At 43.0% G+C, this 17199-nt stretch overlaps 1 protein-coding gene across 1 annotated transcript in view; it reads left to right on the top strand.

Moving 5' to 3' along the window:
- Positions 1–17199, top strand: part of LOC126235212 (luciferin 4-monooxygenase-like) — a 123697-nt gene that overhangs the window by 55644 nt on the left and 50854 nt on the right. The window contains exon 4 of the mRNA XM_049943943.1: positions 11892–12075. Within this exon, the coding sequence (XP_049799900.1) occupies positions 11892–12075 (184 nt within the window). The remainder of the gene's footprint in view (positions 1–11891; positions 12076–17199) is intronic.

Genomic DNA, 17199 nt, shown 5'->3' with positions numbered 1-17199 from the left:
AACCAAACAACAAAACATTGAAAGTGTTGAAACTTTAAAGTCTAAAATCAATAAAATAAATCATTGTGTCACCAAGGGCCACACAAAGGGTACGGTGGTGAACAAATACGTATATGCCACCCTATCATTTAACTTTCCCCATATGACGTTAAACGAGCCAACCACCCAGTAAAAACCCTAGCCTATCATAACGGAACGTGCAGTTATCATGAGGGGAGCAGATCTCCATATAAATTGCCGCCGTGGTTTTCATCATGATCAAGGCTGGATCCTAGTCCTTGCTGTATTGAAAACCACTGTCCATGTTTATTGGTCCGTCATGCAGTCGCATCTCAACAGCTTCTTTGAGAATACAATCCCAGAACGAGTTGTCTTGTTGAATCAGCTTGGTGTCATCATAATTCATATTATTTAGATCATTCTAACACTTCCACGGGACGCTGCAGACGAAATACGACGTGACACATACAGTATACTTAACAGGGCAGCTTCATCGAAGCCGGAAAAGTCTAAGGAAGAGAGAAAAAAGCACTTAAGCGGCTACGAGAAGATTAAGACAATCATCGTCCCACCGGACAAAGAATTTTACGGTACAGCTATCCTATCATGTTTACAAGAAAAATTTGTAATCTTTATTAGAGGATGACAAATAGGGGAATTGAAGACGATCACACAAGAGGGCGCTGAAGAAACTTCGTGCATGAACAGCTGCATTGTCTAAACTTTACGAACTACATGAAGTCCACAAGGAAGAAATGCTCTTCGTCCAATTGTTAGCAGAAATGGCGCACCAACATATGAATCAGAGAAACATGTGACACTGATGCTCAGCCCCTTTGTGGTGAAAATGCCAGCGCCACATAAGAAATTCTACACATTTCATCCAGAATCACCGGAACTCCCGACTTGGCCAAATGGTTCAAATGGCTCTGAGCACTATGGGACTTAACATCTATGGTCATCAGTCCCCTAGAACTTAGAACTACTTAAACCTAACTAACCTAAGGACAGCACACAACACCCAGCCATCACGAGGCAGAGAAAATCCCTGACCCCGCCGGGAATCGAACCCGGGAACCCGGGCGTGGGAAGCGAGAACGCTACCGCACGACCACGAGATGCGGGCCCGACTTGGCCAAGAAGACCTCACTGTTTCAACGTCGTATCTCTTTAAAAGTATACCTCTAAGAGAATCCTTAAGCCTCATAGGGTAAAAGTCGGGGCCATCGCTAACGAAACTGAATTTGTGCTTATGTCACCCTAATTTCTGTTCGACGGAAATTACACTACTGGCCATTAAAATTGCTACATCACGAAGATAACGTGCTACAGACGCAAAATTTAACCGACAGGAAGAAGATGCTGTGATATGCTAATGATTAGCTTTTCACAGCATTCACACAAGGTTGGCGCCGGTGGTGACACCTACAACGTGCTGACATGAGGAAAGTGTCCTACCGATTTCTCATACACAAACCGCAGTTGACCGGCGTTGCCTGGTGAAACGTTGTTGTGATGCCTCGTGTACGGAGGAGAAATGCGTACCATCACGTTTCCGACTTTGATAAAGTTCGAATTATAGCCTATCGCGATTGCGGTTTATCGTATCGTGACATTGCTGCTCGTGTTGGTCGAGATCCAATGACTGTTAGCAGAATATGGAATCGGTGGGTTCAGGAGGGTAATACGGAACGCCGTGCTGGATCCCAACGGCCTCGTATCACTAGCAGTCGAGATGACTGGCATCTTATCCGCATGGCTGTAACGGATCGTGCAGACAAGACAACAACCACCTGCAGGAACAGTTCGACGACGTTTGCAGCAGCATGGACTATCAGCTCTGAGATCATGGCTGCGGTTACCCTTGACGCTACATCACAGACAGTAGCACCTGCGATGGTGTACTGAACGACGAACCTGGGTGCGCGAATGGCAAAACGTCATTTTTTCGGATGAATCCAGGTTCTGTTTACAGCATCATGATGGTTGCATCCGTATTTGGCGACATCGTGGTGAACGCACATTGGAAGTGTGTATTCGTCATCGCGATACTGGTGTATCACCCGGCGTGATGGTATGGAGTACCATTGGTTACACGTCTCCGTCACCTCTTGTTCGCATTGACGGCACTTTGAACAGTGAACGTTACATTTCAGATGTGTTACGCCCCGTGGCTCTACCCTTCATTCGATCCCTGCGAAACCCTACATTTCAGCAGGTCCTGTACGGGCCTTTCTGGATAGAGAAAATGTTCGACTGCTGCCCTGGCCAGCACATTCTCCAGATCCCTCACCTATTGAAAACGTCTGGTCAATTGTGGCCGAGCAACTGGCTCGTTGCAATACGCCAGTCACTACTCTTGATAAACTGTGGTATCGTGTTGAAGCTTGGTGGGCAGCTGTACCTGTACACGCTATCCAAGCTCTGTTTGACTCAATGCCCAGGCGTATCAAAGCCGTTATTACGGCCAGAGGTGGTTGTTCTGGGTACTGATTTCTCAGGATCTATGCATCCAAATTGCGTGTAAATGTAATCACATGTTAGTTCTAGTATAATATATTTGTCCAATGAATACCCGTTTATCATCTGCATCTCTTCTTGGTGTAGCAATTTTATTGGCCAGTAGTGTGGAGTCACCGCCAGACACCACACTTGCTAGGTGGTAGCCTTTAAATCGGCCGCGGGCCGTTAGTATACGTCGGACCCGCGTGTCGCCACTGTCAGTGATTGCAGACCGAGCGCCGCCACACGGCAGGTCTAGAGAGATGTCCTAGCACACGCCCCAGTTGTACAGCAGACTTTGCTAGCGATGATATACTGACAAATACGCTCTCATTTGCCGAGACGATAGTTACTGTAGCCTTCAGCTACGTCATTTGCTACGACTTAGCAAGGCGCCATTACCAGTTTATATTGAAATTGTACTTATGTATCATCAAGAGCTATGTTCTCCAATTATGGATTAAAGTTAAGTATTCCAGAAGCTATGTACTATTTTTGGCTACTATAATTACGTTACCTTGTTCCAGACCTCACGCCAGTCTGCGTGAGCTTACACGCGTGCATTTCGGCCTCCTCTAGCAACACGGTGTTGGCTCTTCTGCCAACACATCAAGTAGTGTATTACTAACATGCAGACTGAGTAGCGATGGACTGCAAGCTGTCTTGTGCTGGCCAATAATAGTTTTTGGAGGCTGTAAAGAAGCAGCCCTGAAGTCAACATTCTGCAAACCGTCTTTTTTTTCTATATGTATACATTCATCATCTGTCTACATGAACATAACCTACAAGACTTTCTGCAACACTTAAATTCGCTCCACCAGAACATCAAATTCACGACGGAGAAAGAAGAAAACCATCAACTTTCGATCCTGCATGTACTCGTCCAGCAGTGTCCAGATGCCACACTAGCACCTCAGACTGCCATGCCCCTTCACAACGAGGTGTCCTAAGCACACAAGCGCACAGAGCACGACTGTCTAGTAGATGAACTGCAACACGTACAGGCCGTATTCTGTAACGGTTACAGCAGCCGCCCAATACGGCGTACCTTAAGATCCAAGAAGCAAGACCAAAGCAAGCTGAAGGCGAAGATAAAGGCGGTTGCGATGGCGATCATACATGGGAAGACATCAAAATCGGAGGAATACTCCGGAAACAGAATGTCAGATGTACCTTCCGCCCGCCAGCCCCAAGACGAAAACCTAATTAGAATCAGTCAAGGATGTCCTAGGACTCCGGAAACTGGGAGTCTACCGCATCTCTTACCAGTGCGAAAAAATGTATGTAGGAAGGACAATTTGGACAGTGCAGGAGACACACGCTGGGTTTAAAACGCCACACTAGCAACGTTTGGCCGACCCCTACGTCGATAAGTGAAACATATGGCTGGCATAGCCTTTGGCTACGGCAACACGTGTCCAGAAAGGCTATAAAATGTACACCTGACACGTGCCAAAGGCAATTCGTGACAACTGCCCTTGATTCCAGACAGGTTAGTAGGTTCACATCATTACCCCCAGAATAAAACGTCCCTATGATCCACCGAGGTCAATGAAAACGACCAATTACAAGGTACACAAAATGCTTCTCACTCACCGCCGTGCAGTGTGTGAAGCAGTGAATGCATAAAAAAGCGGATACGTCTGATGTCAACTACCACCCAATCTCTCTTCTCACTGCCTTATCCAAAATACTTGAAGTAATGTATTGTAGAGTAGCTTTACATCTTTGTAAAAATAAAGTTTTAAAAAATGTCGGTTGGGTTTCCAGAAGGGTTTTTCAACGGAAAATGCTATATATACATTCACTAATGAAATATTAAATGCTCTGAGTAACCGGAAGTCACCCGTTGGGATTTTTTGTGATCTATCAAAGGCTTTTGATTGTGTAAATCCTGGAATACTTCTACATAAGCTCAAGTACTATGGTATGAATAGGACAGTGCTCAAATGGTTGAAATCATACCTAATCGGAAGACTGCAGAAAGTTGAAATAAGCAGATCACATAATATGCAAAAAAAGTGGTGCTTTCTCAAACTGTGGAACAATCAAGAATGGGGTGCTGCAAGGTTCGGTCTTGGGTCCTCTGCTGTTCTTAGTATATATTAATGACTTGCCATTCTATATTCACGGAGATATAAAGCTGGTACATTTAGCCGTTGATACAAGTACAGCTATCACACCCAACAGACAAGAATTAACTCGTGAAATTGTAAACGATGTTTTTCGGAAAATCATTAATTGGTTCTCTGCAAATGGGCTGTCAAACTTTGACAAAACACAATATATACAGTTCTACACAGTAAACGGAATGACACCATTAATAAATAAAGACTTCGATCAGAAATCGGTAGCTAAGGTAGAATATTTAAAATTTCTAGGTGTATGCATTGATGAGGGGTTGAACTGGAAAAAACTCACTGAGGATCTGCTGAAACGTTTGAGTTCAGCTACTTATGCTATTAGGGTCATTGCAAATTTTGGCGATATACATCTGAGTAAATTAGCTTACCACGTCTATTTTCATTCTCCGCTTTCGTATGGCATCGTATTCTGGGGTAACTCATCATTGAGTAAAAGAGTGCTCATTGCACAAAAGCGTGTAATCAGAATAATTGCTGGAGCTCATCCAAGAACATCCTGCAGACACTTATTTAAAGAGCCAGAGCTCGTCACTGTAGCCTCACAATATATATATATTCACTTATGAAATTTGTTATTAACAATCCTAACGAATTCAAAAGTAATAGCAGTGTACATGGCTATAACACTAGGAGGAAGAATGATCTTCACTACTCAAGGTTAAATCTAACTTTGGCTCAGAAGGGGTTAAATTATGCTGCCACAAAAGTCTTTGGTCACTTACCTAATAGCATCGAAAGTCTGACAGATAGCCATATAGCATTTAAAAGGAAATTAAAAGAATTTCTTAATGGAAACTCTTTCTAATCATTAGTTGAATTTTTGGATATAGTGATTTCCCCAACCCCCACAAAAAAATAATTACGTGTCATGTAATATTGTGTGTAATGTAATATCTTGTATAGACACCTTTTATTAACCTGACACGTTCCACATCATTACGAAGTGTCGTATTCATGATCTATGGAACAAGTACTAATCTAATGTAATCTAATCTAGATGAGCGAAAATGGTGTGGTGACAACGACCACATCGGAAACTGCTTCCAGTCGCAAAGGCATCAGCGTCAAGACTGCTTTTGATCACCATTTGCAGCAAGTGGCCAGTCATTTCTGATGCCAGTTGTAGCGGTCAACCCTCGGATCAAGATTTTTAGTGGGTGTAGAGGCTGACTAGGTGAGGTGGTGGCGCTGCAGGCGCAGGAGGCTGGGCGTTGCAGCTGGTGAGTGTGTTAGTTGAACAGCGCTGTCTGGAAACATGTTTATTACTCGTGGTTTTACAACGTGGGTTGTCTTCTCCGGCGAGGTGAAGGCATGTTGAATCCCACACTAGCGCTACAAGGAATGTGTAACTCTCTGGCGTGGCACAGGTCAGGACCGAACAGCGATGTCGTGCAGGCGGGCTGATCAGGAGCCTACAGTGACTCACTGTCACCTAGTACAGCCCACTTCAGTGCTCTAAAAGACCAGCAGCATATCATGGACAGTGAAGGTGGTGAAGCCCAGAGGTGTCACCAGCCGCGTCAGCTCTGTGGTATCTCAATCATTTCAGGTTTCCTCGCCTCTGTACTTCCCATCCATGCTATGACGCCGTGGGGCGGCTAATTTTGGATGTTACATCTCATTAGTCCGTATTGCAGGGTTCACAGAACGACATTTTTGTTGCTGTCATACTACACCACTACACTCATTGATTGCAGCTCATTATCTGTAGAGCTAGGCGGCCTGGAGATCTGAATGGGAGACTTTTATGTCCGGAACATACTTAAATCTAAACAAGCTGATAAAAATACGCTTGAAGCCTTTCTAAGAGACAGTCTTCACTCCATCCAGTCTGAATATGTAAGTGTAGACCATATGTGATTTACACTACTGGCCATTAAAAATGCTACACCAAGAAGAGATGCAGATGATAAACGGGTATTCAGTGCACAAATATATTATACTAGAACTGACATGTGATTACATTTTCACACAATTTGGGTGCATAGAACCTGAGAAATCAGTACCCAGAACAACCATATCTGGCCGTAATAACGGCCTTGAGACGCCTGGGCATTGAGTCAGAGCTTGGATGGCGTGGACAGGTACAGCTGCCCATGCAGTTTCAACACGATACCACAGTTCATCAAGAGTAGTGACCGGCGTATTGTGACGCTCGGCCACCATTGACCAGACTTATCCAATTGGTGAGAGATCTGGAGAATGTGCTGGCCAGGGCAGCAGTCGAACATTTTCTGTATCCAGAAAGGTCTGTACAGGACCTGCAACATGCGGTCAAGCATTATCCTGCTGAAATTTAGGATTTCGCAGGGATCGAATGAAGGGTAGAGCCACGGGTCGTAACACATCTGAAATAAAATGTCCACTGTTCAAAGTGCCGTCAATGCGAACAAGAGGTGACCGAGACGTGTAACCAATGGCACCCCATATCATCACGCCGGGTGATACGCCAGTATGGCGATGACGAATAAATGCTTTCAATGTGCGTTCACCGCGATGTCGCCAAACACGGATGCGACCATCATGATGCTGTAAACAGAACCTGGATTCATCCGAAAAAATGACGTTTTGCCATTCGTGCACCCAGGTTCGTCGTTGAGTACACCATCGCAGGCGCTCCTGTCTGTGATGCAGCGTCAAGGGTAACCGCAGACATGGCCTCCGAGCTGATAGACCATGCTGCTGCAAACGTCGTCGAACTGTTGGTGCAGATGGTTGTTGTCTTGCTAACGTCCCCATCCGTTGACTCAGGGATCGAGACGTGGCTGCACGATCCGTTACAGCCATGCGGATAACATGCCAGTCATTTCGACTGCTAGTGATACGAGGCCGTTGGGATCCAGCACGGCGTTCCGTATTACCCTCCTGAGCCCACCGATTCCATATTCTGCTAACAGTCGTTGGACCTCGATCAATTTCGCGCTACGATAAACCGCAATCGCGATAGGCTACAATCCGACCTTTATCAAATTCGGAAACGTGATAGTACGCATTTCTCCTCCTTACACGAGGCATCACAACGTTTCACCAGGCAAGGCCGGTCAACTGCTGATTGTGTATGAGAAATCGGTTGGGAACTTTCCTCATGTCAGCACGTTGTAGGTGTCACCACCGGCGCCCACCATGTGTGAATGCTCTGAAAATCTAATCATTTGCATATCCTGTTGCTTAAATTTCGCGTCTGTAGCACGTCATCTTCGTGGTGTAGCAATTTTAGTGGCCAGTAGTGTAAATTCAAGGAAACAGTATCGACGGCTATTGCTATATACCAGACAAATTGATAAGATGATACTGGTCCTCCATGGTACACTAAAAAGGTCAGAACACTGTCGCAGACGCAATGAAAAAACATGGCAAATTTAAAAATGCAAAACCCTGCAGATTGGCGGTGCTTTACAGAAGCTCGAAATGTAGCGCGAACTACAATGCGAGATGCGTTTAATACTTTCCGCAACGAAACTGTCTGTCCACAAAATCCATGGAGATTCTGGTCATATTTAACATACACAAGAGCTGAGACGAAATCAATACCTTAGCTACGCGATACCAATGGTGATGTTACTGATGACAGTACCACGACAGCAGAGTTATTAAATTTGGTTTTCAAAAATTCCTTCACCAAACAAGTTAAAGTAATTATTCCAGAATTCTAAACAAAACAAAAAAAAAAACTGCTGCCAAGAGCAACTTAAAAGTAGATATCCGCGGTGTAGCAAAGCAGTTTAAAGCAAGAAAGTCAAGGCTTCTGGCCCAGATTCACACCACTCAGGCTCGTTTCAGAGTATACTGATACTGTAGCTCCACACTTAGTAATCATACAACCACTCACTCGTAGAGAGATCCATACCAAAGACGGGAAAGTAGCGCAAGTCACACCATTACACAAGAAAGGAAACAGGAATAATCCACTGAATTACAGGCCCATATCGCTAACGTCGATTTGCTCTAGGATTCTGGAACATATACCGTGTTCGAACATTATGAATTATCTCGAAGAAAACGATAAGCAAACGATTTATGACAAACAGCGAACACGGATTCAGAAAATATAGTTCTTGTAAAAACTAGCCCTTCATTCTCGCGAAGTAATGAGTGCTATTGACGGGGGATGTCAAATTGATTCCATATTTTTAGATTTTCAGAAGGCTTTTGACAACATACCTCACAAGTGACTTCTAATCAAATCGGGTGCCTATGGACTGTCGTCTCAGCTGTGCGACTGGACTCGTGATTTCCTGTCAGAAAGGTCACAGTCCATAGTAACTGTCGACTATAAGAGAAGTAATATCTGGCGTTCCTCAAGGAAGTGCTATAGGCTTTCTGCTGTTCCTGATGTACATGAACTATTTAGGAGATAATCTGAGTAGCACTCTTATACTGTTTGTAGATGGTGTTGGCATTTACCGTCTTATAAAGTCATCAGACCAACAAAACCAATTGCAAAACGATTTATACAAGATGTCTACATGGTGTAAAAAGTGGCATTTGCCTCTAAACACTGAAAAGTTCGAAGTCATTCACATGTATACCAAAAGGAATCTGCTAATTTTCAGTTACAATAAATCACACAAATCCAAGGGCTGTAAATTCAGCTAAATACTTAGGAATTACAGTTACGAATAACTTAAGTTGGAACGATGACATAGATAATGTTGCGGATAAAGCAGATCAAAGTCTACGACTTTTTGGCAGCACACTGAGAAAATACAACAGGTCTTCTAAATAGATTGCTTACACTACGCTTGTACGTCCTCCTCTGGAGTACCGCCGTGCGGCGTGGGATCAGCACGAGACAGGATCGACAGAAAACGTCTAAAAAGTTCAAACAAGGGCAGCTCGATTTGCACTATCACGAAATAGGGGAGAGAGCGCCATGGATATGATACGTGAATGGGGGTGTCAATCATTAAAACAAAGGCGTTTGTCGTTGCGTCAGGAATTCTTCGTGGAGTTTCAATCACCAGCTTTCTCCTTGGAGTGTGAAAATACTTTGTTGGCGCTCACGTTCATAGGGAGGAATGATCAGCATAATAAAATAAGAGAAATCAGAGCTCGCACAGAAGGCTTTGAGTGTTCGTTTTTCCCACTCGCTGTTTGAGAGCGGAACGGTAGAGTAATAGCTTCAAGGTAGTTCAATGAACTCTCTACCAAGTACTTAATTGTGAATTGCAGAGTAATGATGTAGATGTACATATGCCATCATCATTAAGCCACCCTTTAGAGTTACATGCCCTCAGAAAGAAAAAAGCTTTCAGTTACTCATAGTAGGAAAATCCTACTACCCCTCGTCAGGGATCTATCAGTTTGATTTCTCCATAGATAACATTCCGTTATGGTGCGACTATCCTTAATGTTGTGGCACGCAAGCGACCACACCTCGATAATTTCTGTGGTTGATCGGTGGACGTGAGGTATCCAAAGCGCGCTCAACACTTTAACAACATTTACTCGAATGTTATAATGAGCCTAGTGTTTTTAAAAGCTTCCGAGCTTACGGTGGAAAGGGTGTGTGGGTGACTAATATACAAATTATTACTGCTATAAATTTTTAAATCTATGCAATGGTCACCCATACTAACAGCTCATTTTTTAATCATTTTATTATTATTTTAAGTAAACAGATGATGTGGAAAATTAGATTCAAGGGAAGTAAACTAAGTTTAAACTTTCATGTTTATTTTAAAATTCATCAGTGTTCAATAAAACGAATAACACATGCAAAGCCCGTCTCAAAGCTGGGGCCTTATTTACTATTGTAAATTAATTAAGAAAAGTGTTACTCAGAGAGGGTTCCATAACATCAAACGTGATTTTCTAAGAATAGGAACCAAAAATTAGGCAACAGGATGGGATACGACGTTCGAACAGGCACACGAAGATTGTTCAAGTCTTCACAAAAAAGGAACTGAACCATCAACAATCCATTCTATTTAGGAAAAGAACTTCCTCTCCTCACGCAGTCGTGTTGCCAATGGATAACCACAGACTGGTGTTGGAAGTTTAGACAAAGATCACGTGGTTCGATGTAACTACAATATTACCAAAATGCTGTATAAAAATGTTTCTAGGAATCGTGAAGCAGGAAAAACTGCTCGCGATAGCGATGAATTAAGTTTGAATACGCGAAATATTAATCAAAAGAGTAATTGAGGGCTAGTTTCGTTACCACACCACATGTTCCACGTGCACAAGAACATTTATAGAAAATATGTAATTCCACAACGATTTCAATGAAGAAATCAAATCCATACACATTAGTTACTAAAGAATCTTCCGAACTGCGTTAATAACGGCAAAGTAGTGACCTGATGCCTCAATTTTACGAGCACGTGATACTGCTACTACAAAGCACACACCACGTGGGTTGAACACAAAGAGAAATTATTAATTTCAAGAATTTCAGCGAGAGAAAACCCTTCTACGCGCATTCACACTAAAGAGTGATGATTTTTATCAGAATTACGCCTCATGACAACGTGCTTCCACTTTCCTTTATTGGAGTGGAAAAAAAGCAACTACCGCGATACACCTCAAAATCAACACTGTATCCCGATTTAAAATAATATATAAAACATTTTCGACGTAGATATGTAAGAAAAGTAATTAATATTTCAGTTAGACTTGAGAATTTCATTGTCCTTCGGACTCACCAAACACGCGCTTACCAGGAGATGTTACTACTTCAGAAACTGCCCGCCTACTGACCAGCGTGGGCCCCGTCCGAGGGCGTCCCACAGATACAATAGGAAGTGACCAGAGAGGTAGCTTCCTTTACCAACCTGACAAGGGGCGGGCAGAACCACATCAAGGATACAACCTCTTTGCCTTAGAAATCGTATCTACCTACTCAGACGTTGGCCCTACTGTTCTCTAGCAGACAAAACTTCTCTGCTACCACCGAGCATGCAACTAGAAATACTCTCACTCATTCATCCTTTCACACCAGAAGGGAAGGAGATGACAGTATCTTAAGACATCATATTACTAAGTAAAGAAGGCGGATGTGTTTTTCATAGGAAACTGTATGATAAGAATTACATACAAAAATGTGTTTGAAAATGTTGCGTGACAGGTTGTTCGTGTTTATGTGTCAATATAACGTATTCCACTGCTCAGTCTCCTCCCAGATAAATTTAGAAATACCACAGTAAATTGAAAGGTGCAAAACGTAAACAACAATAAATCGACGAAAATAGCATGAAAGGAATCTAACAGAGACCTTTCATTATTGCTGTGTTGTTACAGGAAAATGCTTCCACTGTTTGCCACATCGAGTGACCGACGTCCAGAGGCCATGATATCGACGTCGCCGATTTTCTGGGCGTCTGGGCTTATAATGCCATTGTATGCCCTTCACCTTGGGAAGACGGCCTGCATACTTCCCAGCTTCGACGAGGATACAGTAGCACGCGTCTTGGGCGAGTACAACGTGAGTAATGCTGAACACTACTGTCTTGTATAGCAAGCTACGGCACCCAAGCGCCGAGCTATGTTGTTTTCGGTTAGATTTCAGTCGATGGTACACTTCATTTCCGTTTGTACATCTGTGTACTACCAAGTAATTGTGCAAAAGGCAGTTAGTCACCTGAAATTGTTTCATGTCTACCATACATTCGTTTTAAGATATGCTAGGTGCAGCGCAAGTCTGAACAGCAAGAGTGATTTGTGTTTTGAACATTGCAGTCGTGATTTGGAAGACTGGCCTTCGCTGCTACCCGTCCAATTACTACTGTCGCGGAGTCTATAGTACGTCAAAACATTTCGTCAGTTCGTGTCAGCCGATGAAACTAAGTCATGGCCCAACTAGGAAGGCAGGAAGCAAGGCCATTGTTACATCCGAGACAGCAACAGCTTCTAACTTACGAGTCGACATTCTAACAAGACTAGAGCTATTATACACCAGTGTCTTAGTAATGCGGGATTGGTTAGTGTCTATGACACGAAAGTTGTAGATGTGTCCCACCCTGAGGCATCAAAGACTCGCCAATTTGGTAATGATAAGATTGAGGCGGGAGAGTGAGGGGGGAATTCTAGAGGAAGACCAAGGATCGAATACTTAGTTCGAATGGATTTAAGCTGCAGCACTTATCTAGAGCTGAAGACGATTGCACAAAATAGACAAGCGTGGAGAACTGCATCAAACAAGTCTTTGGGCGGAGGACCACGATGGCAACAATAAAATTCATGTGCAGTGTCTTTCTAAGAAAGTTATTATAAGAATGAAGTGAAGTAGTTTCCTGCTGTCCCACCAATCGATCCCTTCTTTGAGGCAACTGTGCCATTAATTCCCTTCGTCCCATTTCGAATATTTGAAAAGCCTCTATTATATTCTTGTCTGTTCAGGTTCACGTTTCAAAACTACACTCCAGAAAGCAACCTTCCGAAAAGACTAACATGTTGAGAAATTTTTGTTTTTCAGAAATGCCCTTCCGTTAAGCCATAAATTCTCCACATAAATTTTCCTCTGTCAACCATAATCTCTTCAGTTCTGAGCGACTATTTTTTTTGGGGAAGCCAAGCTATTTCTCGAGCTTGTTAGTACCAAAAATGGTGCAGGTATTGGCAGATTTCCTTGTAACGAAACCATTGCCCACCTTTCACTTAAAGGGTGCTCGATTGTGTTTCAGAAGTTAAGTCACTCATCGGTTTCTGCCAAACATCATATTTTGTCTGGGCACCTGCCAGACATGTTCAAGGCAGACAACTACAACCGGTTGCACTCCCGAAGCGTCATCGAGTGTTCAGTACTCCGGGAAATATCAAGATTTACTTTCAAGATGTCACCGATCAGCGTGCACGATACGACACAGCCTGGCTGATACAACGGGTATCATCCAACACCAAGCAGAGCAGTGCAGTGACACACAAAAGGCAACCACCCTATCTTTTAAGATACTTCAAAACGCTTATCGGGATTTCGACCGTTTTCTTAATATAGTTACGAATTTATCAATTTATTGAACACGTCGAGTGCGTTTTGAACGCCGAATATATCTTGTGAAAAATGTTAATTTCTTCAGCCACAGTGCACTGAGGGAAGTATTATTAACATCTAAATTATAATGGAAGTGCATTACTTTTCGTTCTGCAGATAGTAGTTCCTTGTTCTCATATTATCCATACATTATAGAGATTTTTAAACGTATTGGTTTTTCGTTGACACTTTACACAGTTGCAATCCAACACTCATAATCTGGGTTACTTACTGTTATTTTTGTCGCAAACTTCAACTGAAGTCGAATTATGTTCTTCGTGAATGTTCATAAATTACCTCCGATGTCAGTTGCCTAACGGATCTCATTAATACAGTCACGAAGTATAAAAATAACTTTCTAAGAATCAGTTGCTTTTATTATCCAATATTCGCGCTTTTCGGCAACATACTGCCATAATCAGGTGACTAGATGTTGTATAAACATCAGTTATTAATTGCTGATCCATGTGAACCATCGAGATTTTTTCGGTGAGTGTTCCAGTGAGGTTCCGAATGTTATAGCCGTCGTCCATTGAAATTACTTTATTGTAATGCGCAAAGCATGTTGTATATTAAGATAACCTGATTCTCATATTGTGAGAATATGTCCCAATCTGGCATATTAAGCGCAGGAACAAATACAACACCATCACATCACAAGGCCAGAGTCGTGCTACAGTGGTTTTAGGAGGAAAATAGTGAACTTTATCTCGGCCATCAAATGGCGTGACCGTTTCCACATGCCTACTAAGGACTTGTTCCATCCACGCCACACAGAATCTCCGCTGTATTGCGTTCCGCTATGGCCCCACAGAATTTCGATTGGGTTTAAAGTCGAGTAGTTTTTTGGCCAGGGGAACACGATAAACTCGTCCTGGTGCACTCTCACCGATCACGTTCACTGTGACATGTTTCATTGTTCTGCTGGTAGATGCCATCGCGTTGAGGAGAAACAAACCGCATGTAGGGATGAACGTGGTTCCCAAGGATACATTCATACTTGTGTTGATCCAGTGTACCTTCCAGTATGAGATTACCCAGGGAATTCCACGAAAACTTTTCACAGACTATAACGCTCCGCGATTGTTTGGGGTGATTGCTTTCAGACGTTTTACGCCGACGGAGCTTTAAACGTGGTTCAGCTCAGAAGGCCACCAGTTTCCACTCAGTGTTCGTCCAGCTACGGCACTGTCGTACAAATTCCACCCTTCGCCACCGATGAACTGCGGTCAGTATGGGTGACTGAACCAGGCGCCAGCTGCGGAGGCCCAGACACCGCAACACTCGCTGAACGGTTGTTGAGGAGACGTTGTTGGCAGACCCTGGGTTCATCTGGGCGATCAGTTGCTCAACAATTGCACGTCTAATCGCCTGTACGCATCTCCGCACCTGTTATTCGCCCTAGTCATCTGTGGCCCGTGGAGCGTCACAGTTGCCTACGCGAAGGTTTTGGATAGCGCCATTTTGCCATGTGTGCTTTAAACTCGAACTGTCTACGACTGTAGCCGTTTCGGAAATTCTTCCGTCCTTGGCCCGAAAGCCAATTATTATGCCATTCTGGACGTCAGATAAATCGCCCTGTTCCGCATTATGACAACGAACGGACTGTTCTGTTTCCCACCGACACGCTTTATATACCCTCCACTGCTAGTGCTACCTTTTGACGTCTTTGAGTGGTTATAACATGATAACGTCGAACATAGACGGTGGTCACATTGTGACTGGACCGTGTTTTTCAGAATGGAACATGTGGCGCTTTTTACTTTTTGATAATTTTTCTTGGAATTTCTCTGTTTGGTTCATCCCATGCGCAAATGAGCAGTGTGGCTGAGTCAGATAAGAAGAGTCTTCTTTGCCATTTGAAAACAACCAGAAAAAAAACTGACGTCACTAAACAGTTTGTCTGGCAAAATCACTCCTAACCTGATGTAAGCAAGTGTTTACTTGAGTCTCGTTAGTTGAATGCTTTCTCATTTCACAGATCGCATTGGTTATGTGTTGTGGAGAGTAAGAGTTCTCAATTTACAAACAAACGAAGCGGGACGAACCTAGCCCAGCTGTTGCTTTACGTGACTTAACTCGGACCACACCAGTCGCCTTTCATTTTCGTAAGAAACTACCCACAACGCCTCCAATTCACTTAAAGGTGAAAATTTATTTTCTGGGTTGCTATGCTCGTGAAATAAATGAAAATACCACCATCTTTAAGAAAACCATGAATGATTGATTGTCATAGTTTGTGGATGTTTCAATTGTCCGTCAAAGTGTCACAACAGTTCTGCTGCCTTTCTCGAAGCACCATCTCATGGATTATCCTACCATGTCCTGGCAATATTTCATCATGGAAGGTGAACGGAGAGCGCTATTTATTGCTTGAAAATATTTATATTCCATCGTAAATGTGGCTTATCACTGTTAAAAATTCATTTTGTAAATATTTGTGTTGCCTTTGACAGAGTGCATGTCAACAGAGGTTCTATGCTCTTTCTACATCCTAAGCATTTGGATCTGGATTTTAGCATTCTTTCAAAACTTTATAAACGTTAGATTAACGTTCGTAGTATCTATAACATGGTTTTACAACAACTGAACAATAATTTATTGTTCCTCTAGAGTACCTCTACACGTAACTTTCTGATATCAGATTGCGAAGTATACGTTTGAGGAAACGGAAATAGGAAGGCGAGCCGGAAGAAGCGGTAATATACAGCGAGAATTGCAAGTTGATACAGAGGTGGAGACCAGACAGATGAAAGCTCTACACTACGTGTGAGTGTGACTGGTTCTTGTTACTGTTACAGAAGGCACATCCACCTAAGATAGATACGCTTTCAGAGACGGAGATAATTAGCTTGATATCAGTCTTAACGATAATTTTGTAGTATTTATAGGAATGCAACTTGCTACACAGTGCTGACAATAAAAGTGGTAAGAGCGAGTGGTGCTCTTTCAAATTAACTTGTTTGAGGTTCCATGTACGCAAAGTTGTTGGGCACGGAAAATTAAAAGCTGGGTGCTTCGGTCAATTAAACTAGTAAGAGTCGAGTAGATGTAATAATTAGGATTTGGCAAGTAATCTCTAATAATGGATATAAGAAATATCTTTTTTTACTATGACGCGGAACGACAACCTTTGTCAACCATCAATCAGACTTCTGTATAGAATACTCATTACTCTAATTTCCTATGAGAAAAACATTGGTAAAGACTTGTTGAAGATGTCCCAAATACTGTATGACTGCGCTAAGTTTTCGATACGAAATGATTGGAGCTGATGCCCAACAACGATAGATCCTTCACAGTGGAAACTTGAATGCAACTGCAATGCTCAGAAAGAAAAAAATGGTTCAAATGACTCTGAGCACTATGGGACTTACTTCTGAGGTCATCAGTCCCCTAGAACTCAGAACTACACAAACCTAACTAACATAAGGACACCACACACATCCATGCCCGAGGCAGGATTCGAAACTGCGACCGTAGCGATCGCGCGGTTCCAGACTGTAGCGCCTAGAACCGCTCGGCCACGCCGGCCGGCCGCTCAGAAAGAAAAATGTTTATTACGAGCTTTATTTATAT

The sequence above is a fragment of the Schistocerca nitens genome, chromosome 2, assembly GCF_023898315.1.
Source record: "Schistocerca nitens isolate TAMUIC-IGC-003100 chromosome 2, iqSchNite1.1, whole genome shotgun sequence".
NCBI lineage: Eukaryota > Metazoa > Arthropoda > Insecta > Orthoptera > Acrididae > Schistocerca > Schistocerca nitens.
The sequence above is the reverse complement of the archived record's forward strand: the minus strand, read 5'-3'. Positions and strand labels throughout refer to the sequence as shown.